General features: G+C 36.9%; 1 protein-coding gene across 3 annotated transcripts in view; it reads right to left on the reverse strand.

Moving 5' to 3' along the window:
- LOC145671122 (facilitated trehalose transporter Tret1-like) overlaps nucleotides 1–17,865 on the reverse strand; it is a 478,763-nt gene that overhangs the window by 29,749 nt on the left and 431,149 nt on the right. For all 3 annotated transcript variants that reach the window (XM_081739916.1, XM_081739915.1, XM_081739917.1), the window contains exon 2: nucleotides 4,978–5,098. In XM_081739916.1, coding sequence (XP_081596042.1) covers nucleotides 4,978–5,098 — 121 coding nt within the window. The remainder of the gene's footprint in view (nucleotides 1–4,977; nucleotides 5,099–17,865) is intronic.

Consider the following 17,865-nt stretch of genomic DNA (forward strand, 5'->3'; position numbering starts at 1 on the left):
TGATAGCAAAGACATGGCACTTCAAATACACGACAAAAATTGGGGAAAAAGTGCTGAATATTAGCACCAAAATTTCGAAGACTCGAAAAGTGTTCACAGGTACAACGCCTTCCCCTACCTTTTTATTTATTATTTGTTGTATATATATCACATAAAATACCACTAGGAAATTGTGCTTCCAATTATTATAATAAGATGTCCATATCTCGGAATTCCTTTAAATTAGAGACATGAAATTTGGTATTTCTACTTTTCATTTAGAATAATTATGCATGCATTTCAGACTTTGTTTGTTTTTATTTCTTCCCTTGCCAAGAACAAGTAGCTACTTCTGCTAGTTTGGTTATAACTTCCAGAAAAGTAGAAGTGACAAGAACTTGAACGGAAGTCAAATTTTAGATTCATTTAGTGTGTTTCAAATTGATAACACTTCAGCACTCTAAATCATATTGCTCTACTTTTAGGGATAAATATGCTGCTCAATAATTTAGAGATTGTGTGCTGACTGCAGTCGTAATGTTCGTAAACAGTTCGATCGTTTGGAAGTGGTAGCTTTGATCTGGAAGGCCTGCAGTGATTAATGATGAGTAAGTGGTAATGATCTTTGAAAATAATCCTATCACACGACATCAGACAAAATTCCAACATGTAGGCCTACTGTTTCTAATTGGATTGACTTGGAAGCAGTAACAGATACAAAGCATGAGCAATTTGGCTTTCTCTACGGACAACAATAAACCACCAAGTTTATTTTCAGAACCAGCAGAAATTAGCGCAGCTTGGTTGAGATATCCCATATTACCTTTCCCATTCACCGAATTTCTCACCTATTTTAATCCCTAAAGAGGTCCCATAAAACAATTAAAGGCGTGCTAATTGCTATTAGATGTCAGCCTTACTTCCCAATGCACCGGTATTTCTCAAAGAAAGACAATATTCACAAAACTCAGCTTAATTCCAGAGATAGGTGCTGAAATTTTGCTCTATGAATCTAGAATTACAAGGGCTTTTCTGTGAACCTTCGTTAAGCCACCAGAGGATAATTACAAGAAATGGCGAAACGCGGATAAGCTAAATTTGTTCACTGGAGATCGCATATCCCTCATCCAAAAGGTAGACTGTGCTGTTGAATGATTGTGGAATAGAGAGCATTGGGGATGCGCACGAGACGAGACGAAACAGAATTTTCTTGACAAAGTTTGAATCGAGACACAACTCTTCCAATACAGAAATATACATTTTTCGAGTCGAGACATCATTTTTACAGTACATTTTCAAGACGAGACAGCCTCAAATCTTGTCTCGTGAGCATCCCTAGACAGTATCTAAACATATCGGGTTGAATCATAAGGCCCGCCAAGTGTGAACTACGTGATATAATTCAATTACTCCTGGGGGAAGGGCAGAATACAGCCGCAATTCACCGCTGAATGATTAAGGATTGTGACGGGAACTTTACAAGTGACTGCTTGTGTACAAATACTATAGAGAGTTTAAAGAAAGACTTACCGACGTACATGACAAAGACAGCCGAGGGTGGAATTGGAAATCTGTGGCGGAAGACGACACTGATGAATGCGTGAATCGTAGAAGGGATAGAATGTAGTTTCTGAACTGCTTAATCTTTGGATTTCAGATAACTCAGCAGCCGTCTGCAGAAATCGAATTAAATCACACAGTTCACACTTGGAGAGCGCTTCGATTTAACTCGACATGTTTAGATGCTCGCCACTCTACAATGATTGAACGGCAGTCTTTCTTTTGGTTTAGGGAATGTAGGTCACTAATGAACATATTTGCTTTACCCGCGTTTCGCCATCTCACGTTGTTCTCTGATGGCTTAATGGAGGTTTAAAAAAAGAAAACTTTCATCTTAGAATCACCCTAGCACACTTCGAGATCGTACATTATTGGAAGGATATTCTGGAACCTTAAAACGTTCTAAACAACGAACGAAACACATTAATTTCAAAAATGCATAGATTGCACCGGTTGATTCGACTTGCCATTTGGCAAAGTTTCAACGCACCCATCTCTTCAAAACAACTGGTGCTCTTTAGAGAAGTTTCAATACCAAAATTTTAATCGAAAGAAAGAAAAAGGAAAAAAGCTTACATAATACATTAATCTTTGTCTACAGTTTTCTGAAACTTTGTTCTCAGCTTGTAGCAAACCAGCACGATTTCTTAGGATGAGGGAGGACTGAGAAGGCAATGACAAATTCTCTCCGACGTTCTATTTTAGAGGAAGCGAAAAATTAATTCAAGGCGGACACTGCCCGCTCCTGCTCCTTCCTGGCTATGGAAATGGATTGCAGCGATAGCATTTAAATTTTTACCATTGTAACTTTCCTCAAGAGCCGCCACTGCTTGAAATTCCAGTATGTTACTGTGAAAAGTAATTAAATTTTTCAGCTTAACTTCCCACGATTATACCTTTCAGGCTAAGGGAGAAGGGTGATGGAGGCAAATGAATGATGATGGAAGAATTGGTGGAACGGGAATGTGGGATGACACCTAGAAAACCGATGCACACGATGATGTCCACCACAAATTTACTTGGCTGGGGATCGCACTAGTGACCCCACGCACCAGAAGTAAGTTCTCTACCACTGAGTTTCGTGCCCTCAGCCAATTACTGTAAATATTATGAGACAAAAAGTCCATTAGAAAGCTAGGGAAAAAGTTCTTCCTTCTGCCAAACTCGCTTTTAGTTCACTGCAAACGGTCAGCACGTTATCATCTTTCAGAAAAACAGGATCATGCAGCTGTCTCACCGATTGCGACAGTGTGTGAAACAAAATAGTACATATTGTACAATACGAAAAAAAAATCTACGAACATGTGTGCCAGTACTCAGTGGCGCAGCCTCAGGCGAGCGTGTTGTGGTAAATGAAAGTTTTCTAGTCAATTGCTCCCCAGATATATCCTGGCTGTGATATTGGTCTTTCATTTTCACAAGACATATGAACTCTTGTAATTATTTCTGAGTTTAATGGCTCAAAACCTCTCTCTCTCTCTCTCTCTCTCTCTATATATATATATATATATATATATATATATATATATATATATATATATATATATATATAATATAAGATTTACTCGAAGTGGAATGTTTGGTTCAGTATAGACTTACAATCATAGAATACCGACAATATCACTCAAATACCCGTAATTACCGTCGTTTCTGCAGATACGACTTTCAATCTTCTATTTTTTTTCTTATTGTTTGATTGTTTACTAGCTGTAATAATCTATCGTTACCGGGTTTTAATTCAGAACTGGATAAAAGAAAAGAGTAAACACCCATCGCCTTACTTCAAAACGTAAATAAAGAAGAATTAGGAAAATCAAAAATGGGTCACAAGATTGCGATCTTGGCCAAAATTAGTTTTTGGATCAGGGGCCACATAATTTTTTGAACGGCCCTGAAATCAAATTTTCGTATTTTCTACAGAGTAAGCACATAATACTGAGTTAAGTGATAGTTTGGGTTTCGCTACACTGTATGTAGTTCTCCAGATATAAGGCCTACAAGAAAACTTTTGATTGAAATATATTGGATCGTTTGATCCAAAAAGAAATATATTGGGCGATTATTTATCATCTGCTTTAAGTAAACTCGCATAATCAAAACGTAAAGTTGGCTGAATACAAGCAAGGCAACCTTAAAAACAGAAACGAAAAGTGCATACACTTTCAAGTCAGCCCCAAATCCGAATCCTCTGAGCCGAAAATTGAAAAAAAAAAAAAAAAAAAAAAAACGGGATTTGTACGTGATTAGCTATGATGAAGATCTATCTCTATAAAAAAATTGATGATTCTCGTTGACCCCTTTCTATGTGAAAAGCTGATACATTATTTTATTACTACTAAAGAAGGAGGCAATATTAACAGAAATGTTGCAGCGAGTCAATTTTGACTCTCAAGCACACTGCATCTATATCTATAGACTTCTAAAATCAAAAAAGAATAAAATTCTGCCCCTTCACTATTAAAATGCTCTGTAATTGTGTATATTTAAGCTTATTTACAGTAACACTATTGCATTACAATAATAATAATATTAATAATAATAATAACGGTAATATAAATTTGTTTATATTTCAATTGAACAAAAGAAAAAAGGTTTTCATCACCACTTTGTCCATAATTTATCAAATTTGTAGTTCTGCTCTCACTGTACCAATCCTGACCATTTCTAGTAATTACCCGCTCACAGATACTTTATTTTTGAAAACATTCAGCATTGAATTGAATGTGGAACAAAATGTAAGAGGCTATTACCTTGTATTTTATTCTTTTTTAGAAGACTTATTCCTTAAATATGAGCCTATAGGTTTGTTTTTTCAGATGACACAAATTTACTTAGCAAAAAATTATTCATAGAATTCATCCATGTTATTAAGAGGTTTAGCCAAGTCGTTAAAAAAAAAAGGCTTTGAAGTAACTCACTGAATTATTTGATTGCATATTTAAAACATTAGTGGTGTCTTTTTATTATTAGTGTGAAAAGTCTAGAGGGCGAAAATGATACTTGAAACTTTCAGCTTGGCACCAATTATGGAAACCAAAAAATTAGAGTAAACACAGCAGACAACCAAAGCGCAAGCGGTCTAAAATAATGACGGCAACAAATAATAATAAAAATAATTTGCTGTGGGCAATTCGTTATAATTTTAGCAAATAATAAAAAGGAGTATTTTAAAATTAAGCAGTTCTCTGTTACAGTTTCTTCCGAAGTATTCTTGACTGTTACATTTATCATCTTATATGATAAATGTAATGAACTGTTTAATCCTGCGATAAGAAGATTCAATTCAATTCAATGACCTTGGACTTAACTATTATATATCACACGATGCGATATCTCACAGATGGTTAAGACTAAGGCTTCTCATAAACCGTACGCTACTCTTTTAGAAATTAGGTTGTATCTTTGTAGAAAATCATTAATGATAAAGCAGACACTTACCTGTCGAAACAAAGATGACGACTGCACATGCTTGAAGTTTTTGATAAGTGGTTGGACTTCAGGCTTCATCACTGTAGGTGGAGGCTTCTCTTGAGGTAACATGCCACAACTGGCTTCGTCTCTTAAATACACAAGAGAATAGTCCTTTTTAAATGTAATATTTGTGGATTTATTGTGTTAAAACCTTGTAACTATGTGTAGTATAAACTAAACAAACAAAGTATCGGTAATATTATCAAGTCCAACTTATTGTCCAGAACAACTAAACAAGACCACTTAAGTTCCTCTCTCAAGTATAAAAATACGATGTGTGTATCTTATCACACTACCTTCCCTCTTTTATATTCGGAGTCGAAACCAAACAATCATTTCATTGGTTCAGTATTTTATTTTTACGCCCCGCGCGAAACTTCATCCTTTTCTACACGCGAAGGAAGAGAATACAATAATTCGGCGACGAGACTCACTACTCAAACACAAGAAACACTTTTGCTAGCTTTATTTGTCGCAAAAAGAATCTGTCTGCAAAGTACCCATGACCTTTGATGATAAAAATGACCTTTGCCGCCTTTTTCAGGATTTAACTGTACGCACGCGTATGCCAAAGCACTGTTACATATATATAAGGAAAATATGACGTTGGGTTCATGTGCCAAACTGATAAGCAACTATATTCTGCAGGAAGAAGTTGTATGGATCTCATCATAGAAATCTCTTAAAAAGAAAGAAAGAAAAAAACTTTCTGACACGTTGCGAATTAGGTTCTGTTATTTCCTTGTACCATGTGTAAGTACAAGTTTGTATCTGCTGTTTTATTTTAGATTACCACGAACTAATTAAAGATAACAGAGTTCGATAACAGACGTTTGACTCAATTTCCGTACTTTCCATATGTTAATTATTCCAGCAGGAATTTTTGCAAAGTTGATTGACTTCGGCTTTTTTTTTATCAAAGCGACAAAGAAACATTTTACCTAATTATATTCCTAGGTTAATACTTTCGGTATGTTATAATTAGACATCGGTACTTTTTGTATTCAGTAACTGTTAAAATTGAGAGTCTAATTTATGCTATTAATTCATCAAATTACGCTAAAAATGAAAACTAAAAAAGTATCTTATTTTTTTACTAAAGCTTGCAGCTGGCGCAGTAACAGTGCGAGTAATAATACAATTTCTACGATATTCCTTATTCAAATTTGTTTTCCATTCCCTCCCGAATTCGTCTACTATTTATTCCAAAGAAGCTACTGCTTATAGGCAATCAAAAGAAACTTACTTACTACCCCCCTCTTTGGCATTCCAAAACTGGAGTGTCATTCAGGGTTGCTAGGGGCAATTGACCCGCTCAGTTTCATATATATATTGAATTGTGCATTAACTGAACTCTTATATCGGTCGAGAATACCCCCACACACACACACCCACACCCTAAGCAAAATCTAAAATGACTCTGCCGTTCCAAAAGAGATGACAGAAATCGTTGACCCTGTAGAGTTTATATATATATATATATATATATATATATATATATATATATATATATATATATATATATATATATATATATATATATATATATATATATATATATATATATATTCATTTTTAGTCAGTTATCCCGTTTAAAGGAGAATTTTTACCTCAGGGTGGGAATCTACTTGTAAAATCTATTATAGTGTGAAATCTTAATTTCTACTCCAATTCGCTCGCAGTTAATGTGGTTGAGAAGGCATTGCTGTTCATTTTAGTCACTATCAACCCTTACTAACAACAATAATTATATTTAATTTTCGTCTGTAATAGTAATGATTACAAAGAACAGTCATAAGTCTTGCAATATTTCCACATCTCAAACACCAGACACGTGTATATGACGTGGTCGGGAATAAATACAAGTTCACACTGGCCCAAGAGTTAGTGTGGCACGCGGATTATTTAACACAGAGGACGCCACTCCGTCAGTATCTTTCAGTCAGGTTTTACTAGTAGTGACGATGATGAGTGTTCAACAACTTCTGATACATGAACTGTTATTGTGTAAGTGTTAACTCGGGCGTAACGCTGCGGCAGCAACTCAGAGCACTTGTCATCCGAAAGGGAAAGGTGTAAACCAATTCGTTGGATGCAGAGATTTTGTACAGGTTGTAAAACTGTCGAAGATCAACCACGGTTCGGCCGCCTCAGAGAAACAGATTCTGAGGTCACGATTGCTAAACTAACTTGGCATGTCCCAGTTCACTTAAGTGCGTCACCTTCACGAACTCGGGAAAATACCAGGAGCTACCGCATTGTGTCACATGAGTTGACCCTAGCTCAGACCCAGAGGAGAGTGGGTGAGCTGACAACTGCTGTAAAATTCGCGCGATGTGCATTTCCTGAAATGGATGGTTACATGCAACGAAGAATGCGTGTTTCTCCGAAACCCGAATATGCAAAAACAATAGTAGAGCAAGGGCCAACTTTCAGAACTGGTAGTGAGACAGGGCCATCTCGAGCATAAAGTCATGATGGCCTGTGTGTAATGGAAATATGAGGGAATAATTCATTTAACGTTCGTTCCTAACGGTCGTACCATCAATGCCAACTTTTATTCCGAACAACTGAAGTGGATATATACTGCACTACGCCCCCCCTCCCCCCCCAAAAAATCTGCATTAGTGAACCGAAAGCTCGTCCTGCTGCAACAGGATAACACAAAACTACATTTGGGTCGAAAATCGCAACAGAAACTCAGGAACTTGATGGCATCGAACTAATGCCATACCCGGCATATAGTACTGACACTGCCCGTTCGGATTACTACCTGTATCGGTTCATGACGCACTGCTTCAAATCACAATGCAGCAGGAGGTGGAAACAGTACTGACTGACTTCTTTGCCTCTAAGAACAAGACATTGTATCGACGTGGAATCTAGGAACTGGTAGGAAAGTGAATGCAAACAGTCCAACACGAGGGACTTTACTTTGAATGTTAATCTGCACTCATTATATTGTAATAAGTACGTGTATGTTGCGTACTAGAGTATTTCCAACACTTATGACTCATCATTGTATTGCAATCGCTTCCAACCGGTATGTCGCGCAGTCCCATATGGTGTGTCACGAAATTTTATAATATAAAAATCAAGAAGCATTTAATAATTTGTAAAAATCAATTTTGAGAGAGATTATACCAGTCAACGTTTTCAGCAGCACCAGCAGCAATACTTAATGTTACATAGTCACTACTTTACAGAAACAGAATTTTACACTATAGTAATTCATATTAATTTTTAAAAAAACAATTTAGTGTATCACAATATGATGGGCGTTTAGTAATAGTGTCTTCACTCAAAAATGGTTAGAAACAACTGGCTTATCTGAAGTGTATGAAGCTGTATTTATTATTATTATTTCGTTTGAAAGCGACAGATGTTCATTGGGCATTTTCAATCGCACCAATCGAATATTATTCTCCCATCTTCTCGTCCTTCTAAAAGTGCCTCTTCTAGACCCAGTAGCTAGGACAGGTGGTTTCTGGGTATATGGTTCCGGTTTCGATCCTCGGTGGGGGCACAAAACTTAACTAAAAACAAAAGTACTGGTTTGGGTCACACTTTAAGCAATACATTCCATCTCATATAACCTAAGTGCTGAAAATTACATTAAATTTCAATAAATCAATCAATCAACTGACCTCGTGAAAGGTCTTTCTCCTCATACTTCCCAGAACAACACACTGTCTATTCAATAGAAACTAATCATTCTCTCTTTTCTTTCTTCCTTTCTCAGTTAGAGGTCAAATAATATATCTCGTATTGGCATGAGGCAGTATTTATGTGGACATTTTCCTCCTTTGTGACTCGCAGATGTTGACGATTCATCAACAAGCTAAATTAACAGAGTTTATGACGAAAAAGACTTGGTGTATGACCTCTTCAACTAAGATCAATTTTGCACACATGTGTTGAAGAGTGTCCTATACATTACATGCAAATAAAATTCACACATCTTCAAGCAATGTTACAATTGGCGGAATTTGTTTTATCACAGTATACACAACGTAAAAATTGATTTTTTTTTTAATATTTGCATTTTACCTCACTCTCCATTTCATACTAAAAGCATTTTCCCCTCACTCTCCATTTCCCACTAAAAGCATTTTCCCTCACTCTCCATTTCCTACTAAAAGCATTTTCTCTCACTCTCCATTTCCTACTAAAAGCATTTTCTCTCACTCTCCATTTTCCACTAAAAGCATTTTCCCTCATTTTCCATTTTCCACCAAAAGCATTTTCCCTCACTTTCCATTTTCCCCTCACTCTCCATTTACCACTAAAAGCATTTTCCCTCACTCTCCATTTCCCACTAAAAGCATCTTTCCTCACTCATTTCCCACTAAAGGCATCTTTCCTAACTCATTTCCCACTAAAAGCATTTTCCCTCACTCCCATTTCTCACTAAAAGAATTTTACTTTAAATCAAATGAAGTTTTCTTTAAGATGAATGACTATTTAAAAATAGAAAGTGTTTAAATATTTAGATCTGTCGAGTAGAAAGTCGTTTTAGTTTCATTTTAGCTCTGTATTCCACATACAGGGTTTGTCCGAAAAGTAATGAGACTGAGTCTATAAACAGGAACTTATTCATCCGATTTTAACAGCTCCTCAAAATTCTTCAAAATAGTCCCCTTGGGCGTCAATGCACCGCTGTCAGCGCGATTTCCATGATTCATACGCTCCCTGGAAGTCAGCTTCCGAAATGCCTTTTAAAGATTTGGTTACAGCCTTCTAGATGGCGGCAACGTCATCAAAACGGCGACTTTTCAGGGTAGTTTTCACTTTGGGGAACAGGAAAAAGTATATTTTACTTTCCATAACCTCCACCATCTCACGGCACACGTCAACTCGTCGTTGTTTTTGTTCATCACTTAACACTTTTGGTACTAATTTTGCACAAACTTTTCTCTTCTCATGTACAAATTCTCGGTTACAATGTTGTGTACCGTTGACTTGCACATGTTAAGTTCTTCCGCTATTCATCGCAAACTCAACCGACGGTCAGAGTCCAAGAGTTCTTTCACCTTTGGCACGTTTTCATCCGAAAAAAGGGTCGAAAGGAGTCCAGATCGATTTTTGTCCTCAACTGTCTCCCGCCCGTCTTTGAAGTCCTTATGCCAGCGAAAAATTTGGACTTTCGACATGGCATTGTCTTCGTAGGTCTGCTCAATCAAGGCAAAAGTCTCCGAAGCCGTTTTGCCGAAACGAACCCAAAATTTGGTAGCGTATCGCTGCTCTATCATCTCGCTCAACTTTTTCGCTTATCTCGTGACCAAAATTAGAAAACACACTTTGCACAACGATCGATCCTCATTCTCTCATTGCTCAGAAGCGACTGCCGTGCGGTGTGATGCTTAGGTAGAACTCCCACCATCGATACCACCCATTGATAGCACTCTGGTGGGGAGTGGAAAGCTGCGCGGCGTCCAGTCTCATTACTTCTTGGACAAATCCTGTACATATTAGTATTTTACATCTCGGCTATACTAAGCCGTTAATCTCAGCAATGCAGGTAGTCTATCACGCAAGGATGATATCCATAATTACTCCCATAGGAATACATGGAGAATCGATTTTTGATTTGCCCAATCTCGGGATTAACTGGATAGACCAGCTCCATCAACGAACAAGATTCCTTACTGTTGACCCTTCTACATCAGACACAACCAAATTTGAGCTGTTACGTGTGTGTGAGCTGTTAAGCAATGTTCCAGTGGCGGTTCGAGCTAAGGCAATGAAACACGTGCAAGGTTCTTCGATCGCGCGCCAACTATAGAACGAGAAACACACTAAATCATAAAGCGTGTCTGTATAACATACGAAAAGACATGGGGGATAACATTGTGTCTGAGTTTTTTCGGGTACTTTCATTTCCTCCTATATTATCATTCCATTAATTTTTCAATCATCATTCATTTGCCTTAGCCATGACCCTCTCCCTTAGCTTAAAAGGCATAATCGTGGGTCATTAAACTGAAATGTTTCGCTTTAGGCCAATGGTTTGCAACCTTTCTTGACTAACGACATAGTTTATTGAACGTTCACGATATCATGAGACACTTTATTATTATTATTATTATTATTATTATTATTATTATTATTATTATTATTATTATTATATTAAAGAATAATATAAATTATATTAGTGTAAGACCAAAACTTTGTATAAAGTAGTGTCTCTAGGCTATGCAATACTGAGTGTTGTTGCTGCCGTTGCAGAAGTTAAGAGGCCTTATCCGTGCGAAATTAAAATACCGCCAATTTTACAGTAATTATGCGATATCTTCATATAGATAAATAAAAGATAATCAAAATGTGGAACAAGATCGCCCTAGACAATACTATTATTTTGCATGAGGTACCGTTATCACGAGTCACCTAGTAGCTTTCCGTTTGCAGTCATTTACAAACGCGAAAATGAATTCCGATTTTCTAAATGGCTGAAAATCGAAAGCAGATAAGTGAGTCGTGATAACAGTATCTAATGTAAAATAATATTGTCTAGGGAGCTCTTGTTTCACTTTTCGATTATCTTTTATCTATTTGAAGATATCACATAATTACTGTAAAATTAGCGGTATTTTATCTTCGCTGTAATGCAGCCTCTTAAATAGTAAAGTCTGTTTTAAAATTGATTCTAAGATATGATTTTTAAGTTCTAAATTTCCCGTCACATATCCCTTAAGACTAAGAGAGACGCGCGTTGGGAGCTACTGCTTTAGGTTAAAGGAGAAGGACGGTTAATGAAAGTGGATGATTCTGAAATATTGTTGGAATGATAATGTGGGAGGAAAATCGGAGAACTCCGACAATACTCATGGACATAATGATATGCACCACAGACTCACGTGGCCAGGGATCGCACCAAGGACCTCTTGCTCCAGGGGAGGGCGCTCTACTACTGAGCAACTGAGTATCCCAACTTTGATATTGTACAGTTATGGTAATATGAACACTAATTCTATGGAACCCGGAGGTTCAATGCCGAGTTCACAATAGCTTTCCATTCACTTCTGTTCCTAGCCAACTGATCAAATTTCTACTTTGTATTCTTGTTTCTGGGAGATCCAGTCTAATATTATCCTCCTATCTGCAGCTAGGTCTTTCTAATGGTTATTTCCCAATTAATTTTGCTGTTACAATTTTGAAAGCGTTCTTACTTTCTTCCATTCTGGCTACATGACCTGCTCATCTGAGCCTCATAGACTTGATGACCCTTAACAATGTTTGGTAAAGAAAATTCTATCAATGAACATTTATTTTATTAAGGAAGTATTTTTATATTTTTATAATGTTCATTATAAATTTGATAGAAAAAGTATTGATATCAAATGTACAATATTTAAACTTTGATTACAAATTAAGCATGTTATGTAAGTATGTCAGCGGATATCATTATTCGACCACAGAAATATCTTCCTACCTTCATCTTTCCTACTCTAGCTCTTTGTAACCTTACCTAGCTCTTTGTTTTAGAACAGTGGTTCCCAATGTGGGGTGCATGCAGCACTGGGGGAAATTTGATTTTTTAGGAATGCAATTCGTAAACTTAGATACATTATACAATTTATAAAATTTAAAAAAATCACTGTCAATATTAAGTTTTTTTTCACAGACAGCAGGCCTGGATTAACCCATCTGGAGGCCCGGGGTTAGAAAAAATATGTGGCCCCCTGCTGACTTCGCCTAAAACACTTCTGTGAAAGTTCAGCAGGAAAATTAAGGGAAGTATGTTTCATATTTTTGGTTATATGTTATCTTATGGTGATAAATGTATCTTGTATGATTCTTTTTAGATAGCCAGTTGAGATTTTGACCAGAGTGGATTCCCCTGTCCACCTGGATTCCCCTGTTAAGCTCCTCCCTTAATTCGACCCTGACAGACAGCATGGTGAAGAATCCTTTAATTTAGGGTTTTAAAACAGGATTGAATTTTTCTACTTAGAAATCGTATTTACCATTCTAACAATTATAAAATTTTGCAGTATAACAAAACAATATATAAATGATGATTTAGAAAAAACTCAATTCAGTAGTAAAATCAAATTGAAGGACCTGTCACCACCTCTTCTATAGGACTTATGTAATATTTCCATTAATTTGAAAGAAACAATATAAATTATTACAAATATTACAAAATAATCATGTTCTAACTGTAAATATTTCTGTATTTTACTGAATTCTCTACATCTCTCTGTGTGTATTATTTGCGAATTTTTCAATTGAGCCCTCCACTCGACTATCTGAGAAAGTGATGGAAGTTTTCGAGACACTATTACAATTCCCGAGATATTAGTAAAAAAAAGTTTCGATTTCAGGAGATTTCTGTGGCGCTATCTCGGGACCCTAAGTCATAGAGAGATCACATTGGTGTAGATCAATACCTAAGAGGGTGGTGAACATTTTGGTACCAAATAGTAACCGGTAGCCTCTGGCCAACTGGCCACCGTTCCCCAAATATTGGCCGGAAAAGTTCGAATTTCAGGAGCCATATCTCGGGGAACCGTAAGTCATAGAGAGATGATTTTGTGAATTTTCAATTTTACGCCCTTCATCTTGAGCATGTCTCTTCGTTAAAACAACGTATCATAGAACGTTTTAACAGAACTCTTAAACAAAACATGTGGAGAAAATTTAGTACTCAAGGAAATTTAAAATGGATAGATATAGGCCTATTACAAGAATTAATGAGCATAATAATAAAGTACATAGAACAATTGGTATAAAAGCCTGTACTGTAGAAGTTAATAAGAAAAATTAATTCCGTTTAAGTTCGTCCTGGCAATGCTATTGGAGCATTCTCAACTGGTTCATTTCTGATTGCTTTTGTATTTTGTACTAAGTTTTTCAATTTTTTTTTCAATCACACACTCTTTTAATAAAATTAGTAGTGCAAGTTAAAAAAGTTAACATTATGGAGGAAATCATAACTTTAAGGAGGGCTAGGTGAAACATGAGCCACGGGAACTACTATTTTAGAATTACAGAAAAAAAAGTGAAAAAGAAGAAATTGTGGGTGGAAGAGTTACCGAAGAGTTAGACTTACCAGTTGTATTATCTTGTGTTCAGAGTCAACATTTGTTCTCTGAGAAGGACGAGATGACGGCAAATACAGTTTGGACTGTGTATTGTCAAGGAGATCTGTTGGCCCCTATGCACTATACGCCTATAACCTATTATCACCAGCCTTGTGTTGATATGTCCTGACTTATGTGCATAAAATGCGCAAATGTGACATACTTTCGTGCCCTAATTCTCAACACTCGAATCAACCTTGAACTACTGAACTACAGATATTCTGCATATTGACATTATTCTCACAGTCTATTTACATCTTGCCCCATTTGGTTCATGAGACTCAAACAAATAAACCAAAACGATCATCAATGGAAAACAGAAATTCCAATTTTTAAATGAATTTGATTGTGTGTTGCAGTTTTTTTTTTCTATAGTACAATATAGCTGGTCTTTGTTATATTTTAATTTTCGGAATAATTCTTTATTAGGAAGGGCATATTAGCTCAGTGGTAGATCACCTACCTCTAGTAAAAGGGGTCCGGTTTTAATTACAGGCATGAGGGTTTGTCGTGCACAACATTCTGTCTATGGGTTCTCGTGATTCTTCCGTTATCTCCTACATTCTCATTTCATTAATTGTATTATAAGTATTCAGCGTCATTAATCATCCGCCTATTTTAGCCTGTAGGACATAACTATAGGACGTAAAAATAAGGAAAATGTATTTATATTATTATTATTATTATTATTATTATTATTATTATTATTATTATTATTATTATTATTATTGAGGAATTTTGTCACAAGGGATTGTGGCGAAGACCTTGTAAATTGATCGTTTTCCTCCTTAAGAAATGAGAAGTTAATAATAGTTGCTACAAAATATTTATGGGAACTGAGCTTTAATGGGAACTCCAGACAGAAAGAATAGTGGGTGACATTTTATTAAGTCTTCGGCTCGTGATACGTGGCAAGCTTCTTCTTAATGTCTGACATCGCTATGAATTCCCGCCACTCTAATACAGATTTAATTTTCCAAACTTCCTATGCTGCCCACATACCAACTAGACTGAATTTATCCTAAATCTGGCAAGTTAGCATTTTGACAATTCATTTCTATGTATAAAGGTAATCAAGGAAGATCTGTCGCTTTTGGGGGAGGTCTGCATTCTATTGGCCCTCACACTATGAGCTGAGTGCGAATAGAGATAAGGTGAAGGTCAGTTGTTGGTGTGGGTATATCCAACATGCTACCTGGTTGTGGCTGTTCAGTTACACCGTAAACTTGCGTAAGGACAGAGTGAACATGGGACCTGGATGGAACCTATAAGGGCGTGTATGCTGTACGAGTTCAAACTGCGGTTAAACGCCATTGCAGAAGGGTGGAAGATATACCAAGTCTTTGGTGAGGGTGACATGACTACGCGGATAGTGCAGTGGTGGCTTAACAAGATTAAGGATGGTGACGAAGTGCTCGAAGACCAACACATGTACAAAATGAAGATCTTCAGGCAGCAATTGAGGCGAACAGTGACCAGATATGTGAGGAACTGGACTACATTTCAGTGTGAGTGGAGAAACCATTCGACAGCACCTCCATCAACTTGGGAAACACTACAAGTTGGGTCGATGGGTCCCACATGATTTGACTCCGGGGAGAAAGGCAACGCGAGCAGACAACTGTGTTTCTTCGCTATCTCGTCTGAGAAAGGACCCATTTCTGGACAGGGTGATAACATGTGATGAGAAGTGAGTCCCGTACGAAGCTCCACGACACTGCCATGATTGGTTAGCATCCCATGAACCGGTGCCAAAACAGCCTAAACCAGCACTGCACCAGAAGAAGGTCTTCCTGTGTATTTGGTGGTATCGTGCATCGGGAGCTGCTACCAGCTGGTCAGAGCATCAATGCAACTGTGTACTGTCAGCAGTTGAGCAGTGTTTAAAAAAATCAAAACTCTGAAGCCAGCACTTCTGAATCTCAAAGGGGTCCTACGTGGCTAGGATGACCCGAGACACCATTCTACGCCTTGGATGGGAAACACTATTGCATCATCCATACTCACCGGACATGGCACCGTCCAATTATCACCTGCTCCATCCCTTGAAAACCGCCTGTGCCGTTCAAATCCCTAGTAAAAGTACAAAATGCACTTGATACGTTCTTCGCTTCATGGCCCACCAAGTTCTACCGCGATGGAATCCATGGCCTCCCAGAACGTTGACGGAAGATCGTCTTAGCTGATGGGGACTATTTTTGATCTTCCAAATACGTCTTAGGTGACATATAAATTTTTGAAGGTAGTGGGTGAAAAAGCGACAGAACTTTCTACGTTTCCTTTATAAGTTCAAAATCTAATCATGGATTCGTCAATAACATCAATGAATAGAATAACATTACACTAACACAGAATATCCATATAATTTCTTTCGATGCCATTACTTACATTTCTGCCAAATATGGAAAACGAAATTACCATTTTAGACTGTTGTGTGTATATATACAGATATTACACAAATAATAAAATTAACATGTGTGATTTTTCTTTCACTTAGTATTCTTCGATTATAGGCTTGTGGATTTGTATAGAGCAAAGGAACTAGTTCCAATTTGTCTGCAGTCCTCCCCGCTGGTCTAATGGCTAGCGCGCGCGGTCACGAGTTCGAGTCTCGGTGGTAGAACATTGAAATTTCAACGCCCCCCTCCCTTCCTGTCCTGAACTTCAAACTTGTTCACAGAAAAGAAAATCTGAATCCAATACAAGTACAAACAAAATGCCATCCCCATAAGTGCAAATAACGTATAAATGAGTCGTAATCTCGAATTCTACTTGTCTTTATCATTGGAAAAGCTTTATTAACTTTCATGGTCGGTCGAAAGCAAAAACTTGCAATAACTGATAATACAGATGTACGTAATATAGCACGAGCGCGAGAGTTAACAGGTTATGCATACAATGTAACTTTTATTATGGCGATTAACCCGAAAGATAACAAACAATTCTAGGAAGCATGATTTCAGGTAAATAGAAGTTTAAAAATAAAGGATTTAACATGTGTTAAGTGTATACACGTGGAGAGAAACTTCGTTTTAGAGTCTTGCTATTCAATGAATACAAGCAACAACTTGAAAAACACTTATGTTTAATGAAATCATGTAGCACATATACTAATCTTTATGCTTCTATTATTTTCTAGGTTGACGACTTACTCACAGCTTGATTTATTCGGCTCCTGCTCTCGCTTAAGAAGGTCGTGAGCTTTGGTGACCCTGACTTTTCTGCGGTATCTCAGCTACTAGTAGCACAATGTTTAGCTTTTATACACATTACACAGACACAAAGAAAACGTGTTTCTGAATATATTTCTTATTTGGAAGTGGATTTTTTTAATTTTCTGTCGAAGGTTAGATGCATGATCGTTCATATTTTATGCAAGAAGAGCTTTGTTTCCAAATGATAAATTGAAATTAAGAAAATCAAGTGGGAACTGCTCTATATAAAATGGCAGATTCAAAACTATTAAACCAATACACATTAGGGTGGATCGAAAAAAACTTTAAAAAATGAAAATGGGTAGTGCGCAAAAGTTGCTACCCGTGGCATAGACTTTGCACAAAAAATTTGGAATTTTTCGGACCACCTCATACCCTGCCGCATCCACCTTGAAACTTTAAGATTTTGGTAATACGGCAACCCGCTTAACTCTACAGAAACGTTGACTGTGGTGGCTTCTGGCTGTTAGAAGGCAAGAAATGTTCAGAGCATAAATTTAGTCTCATTGACATTAGAACTTGTTTTTAGAATACCCTAAATATTCAGCTCTCTG

The sequence above is a fragment of the Thermobia domestica genome, chromosome 15 (genome assembly GCF_964235325.1).
Source record: "Thermobia domestica chromosome 15, izTheDome1.hap1.1, whole genome shotgun sequence".
NCBI lineage: Eukaryota > Metazoa > Arthropoda > Insecta > Zygentoma > Lepismatidae > Thermobia > Thermobia domestica.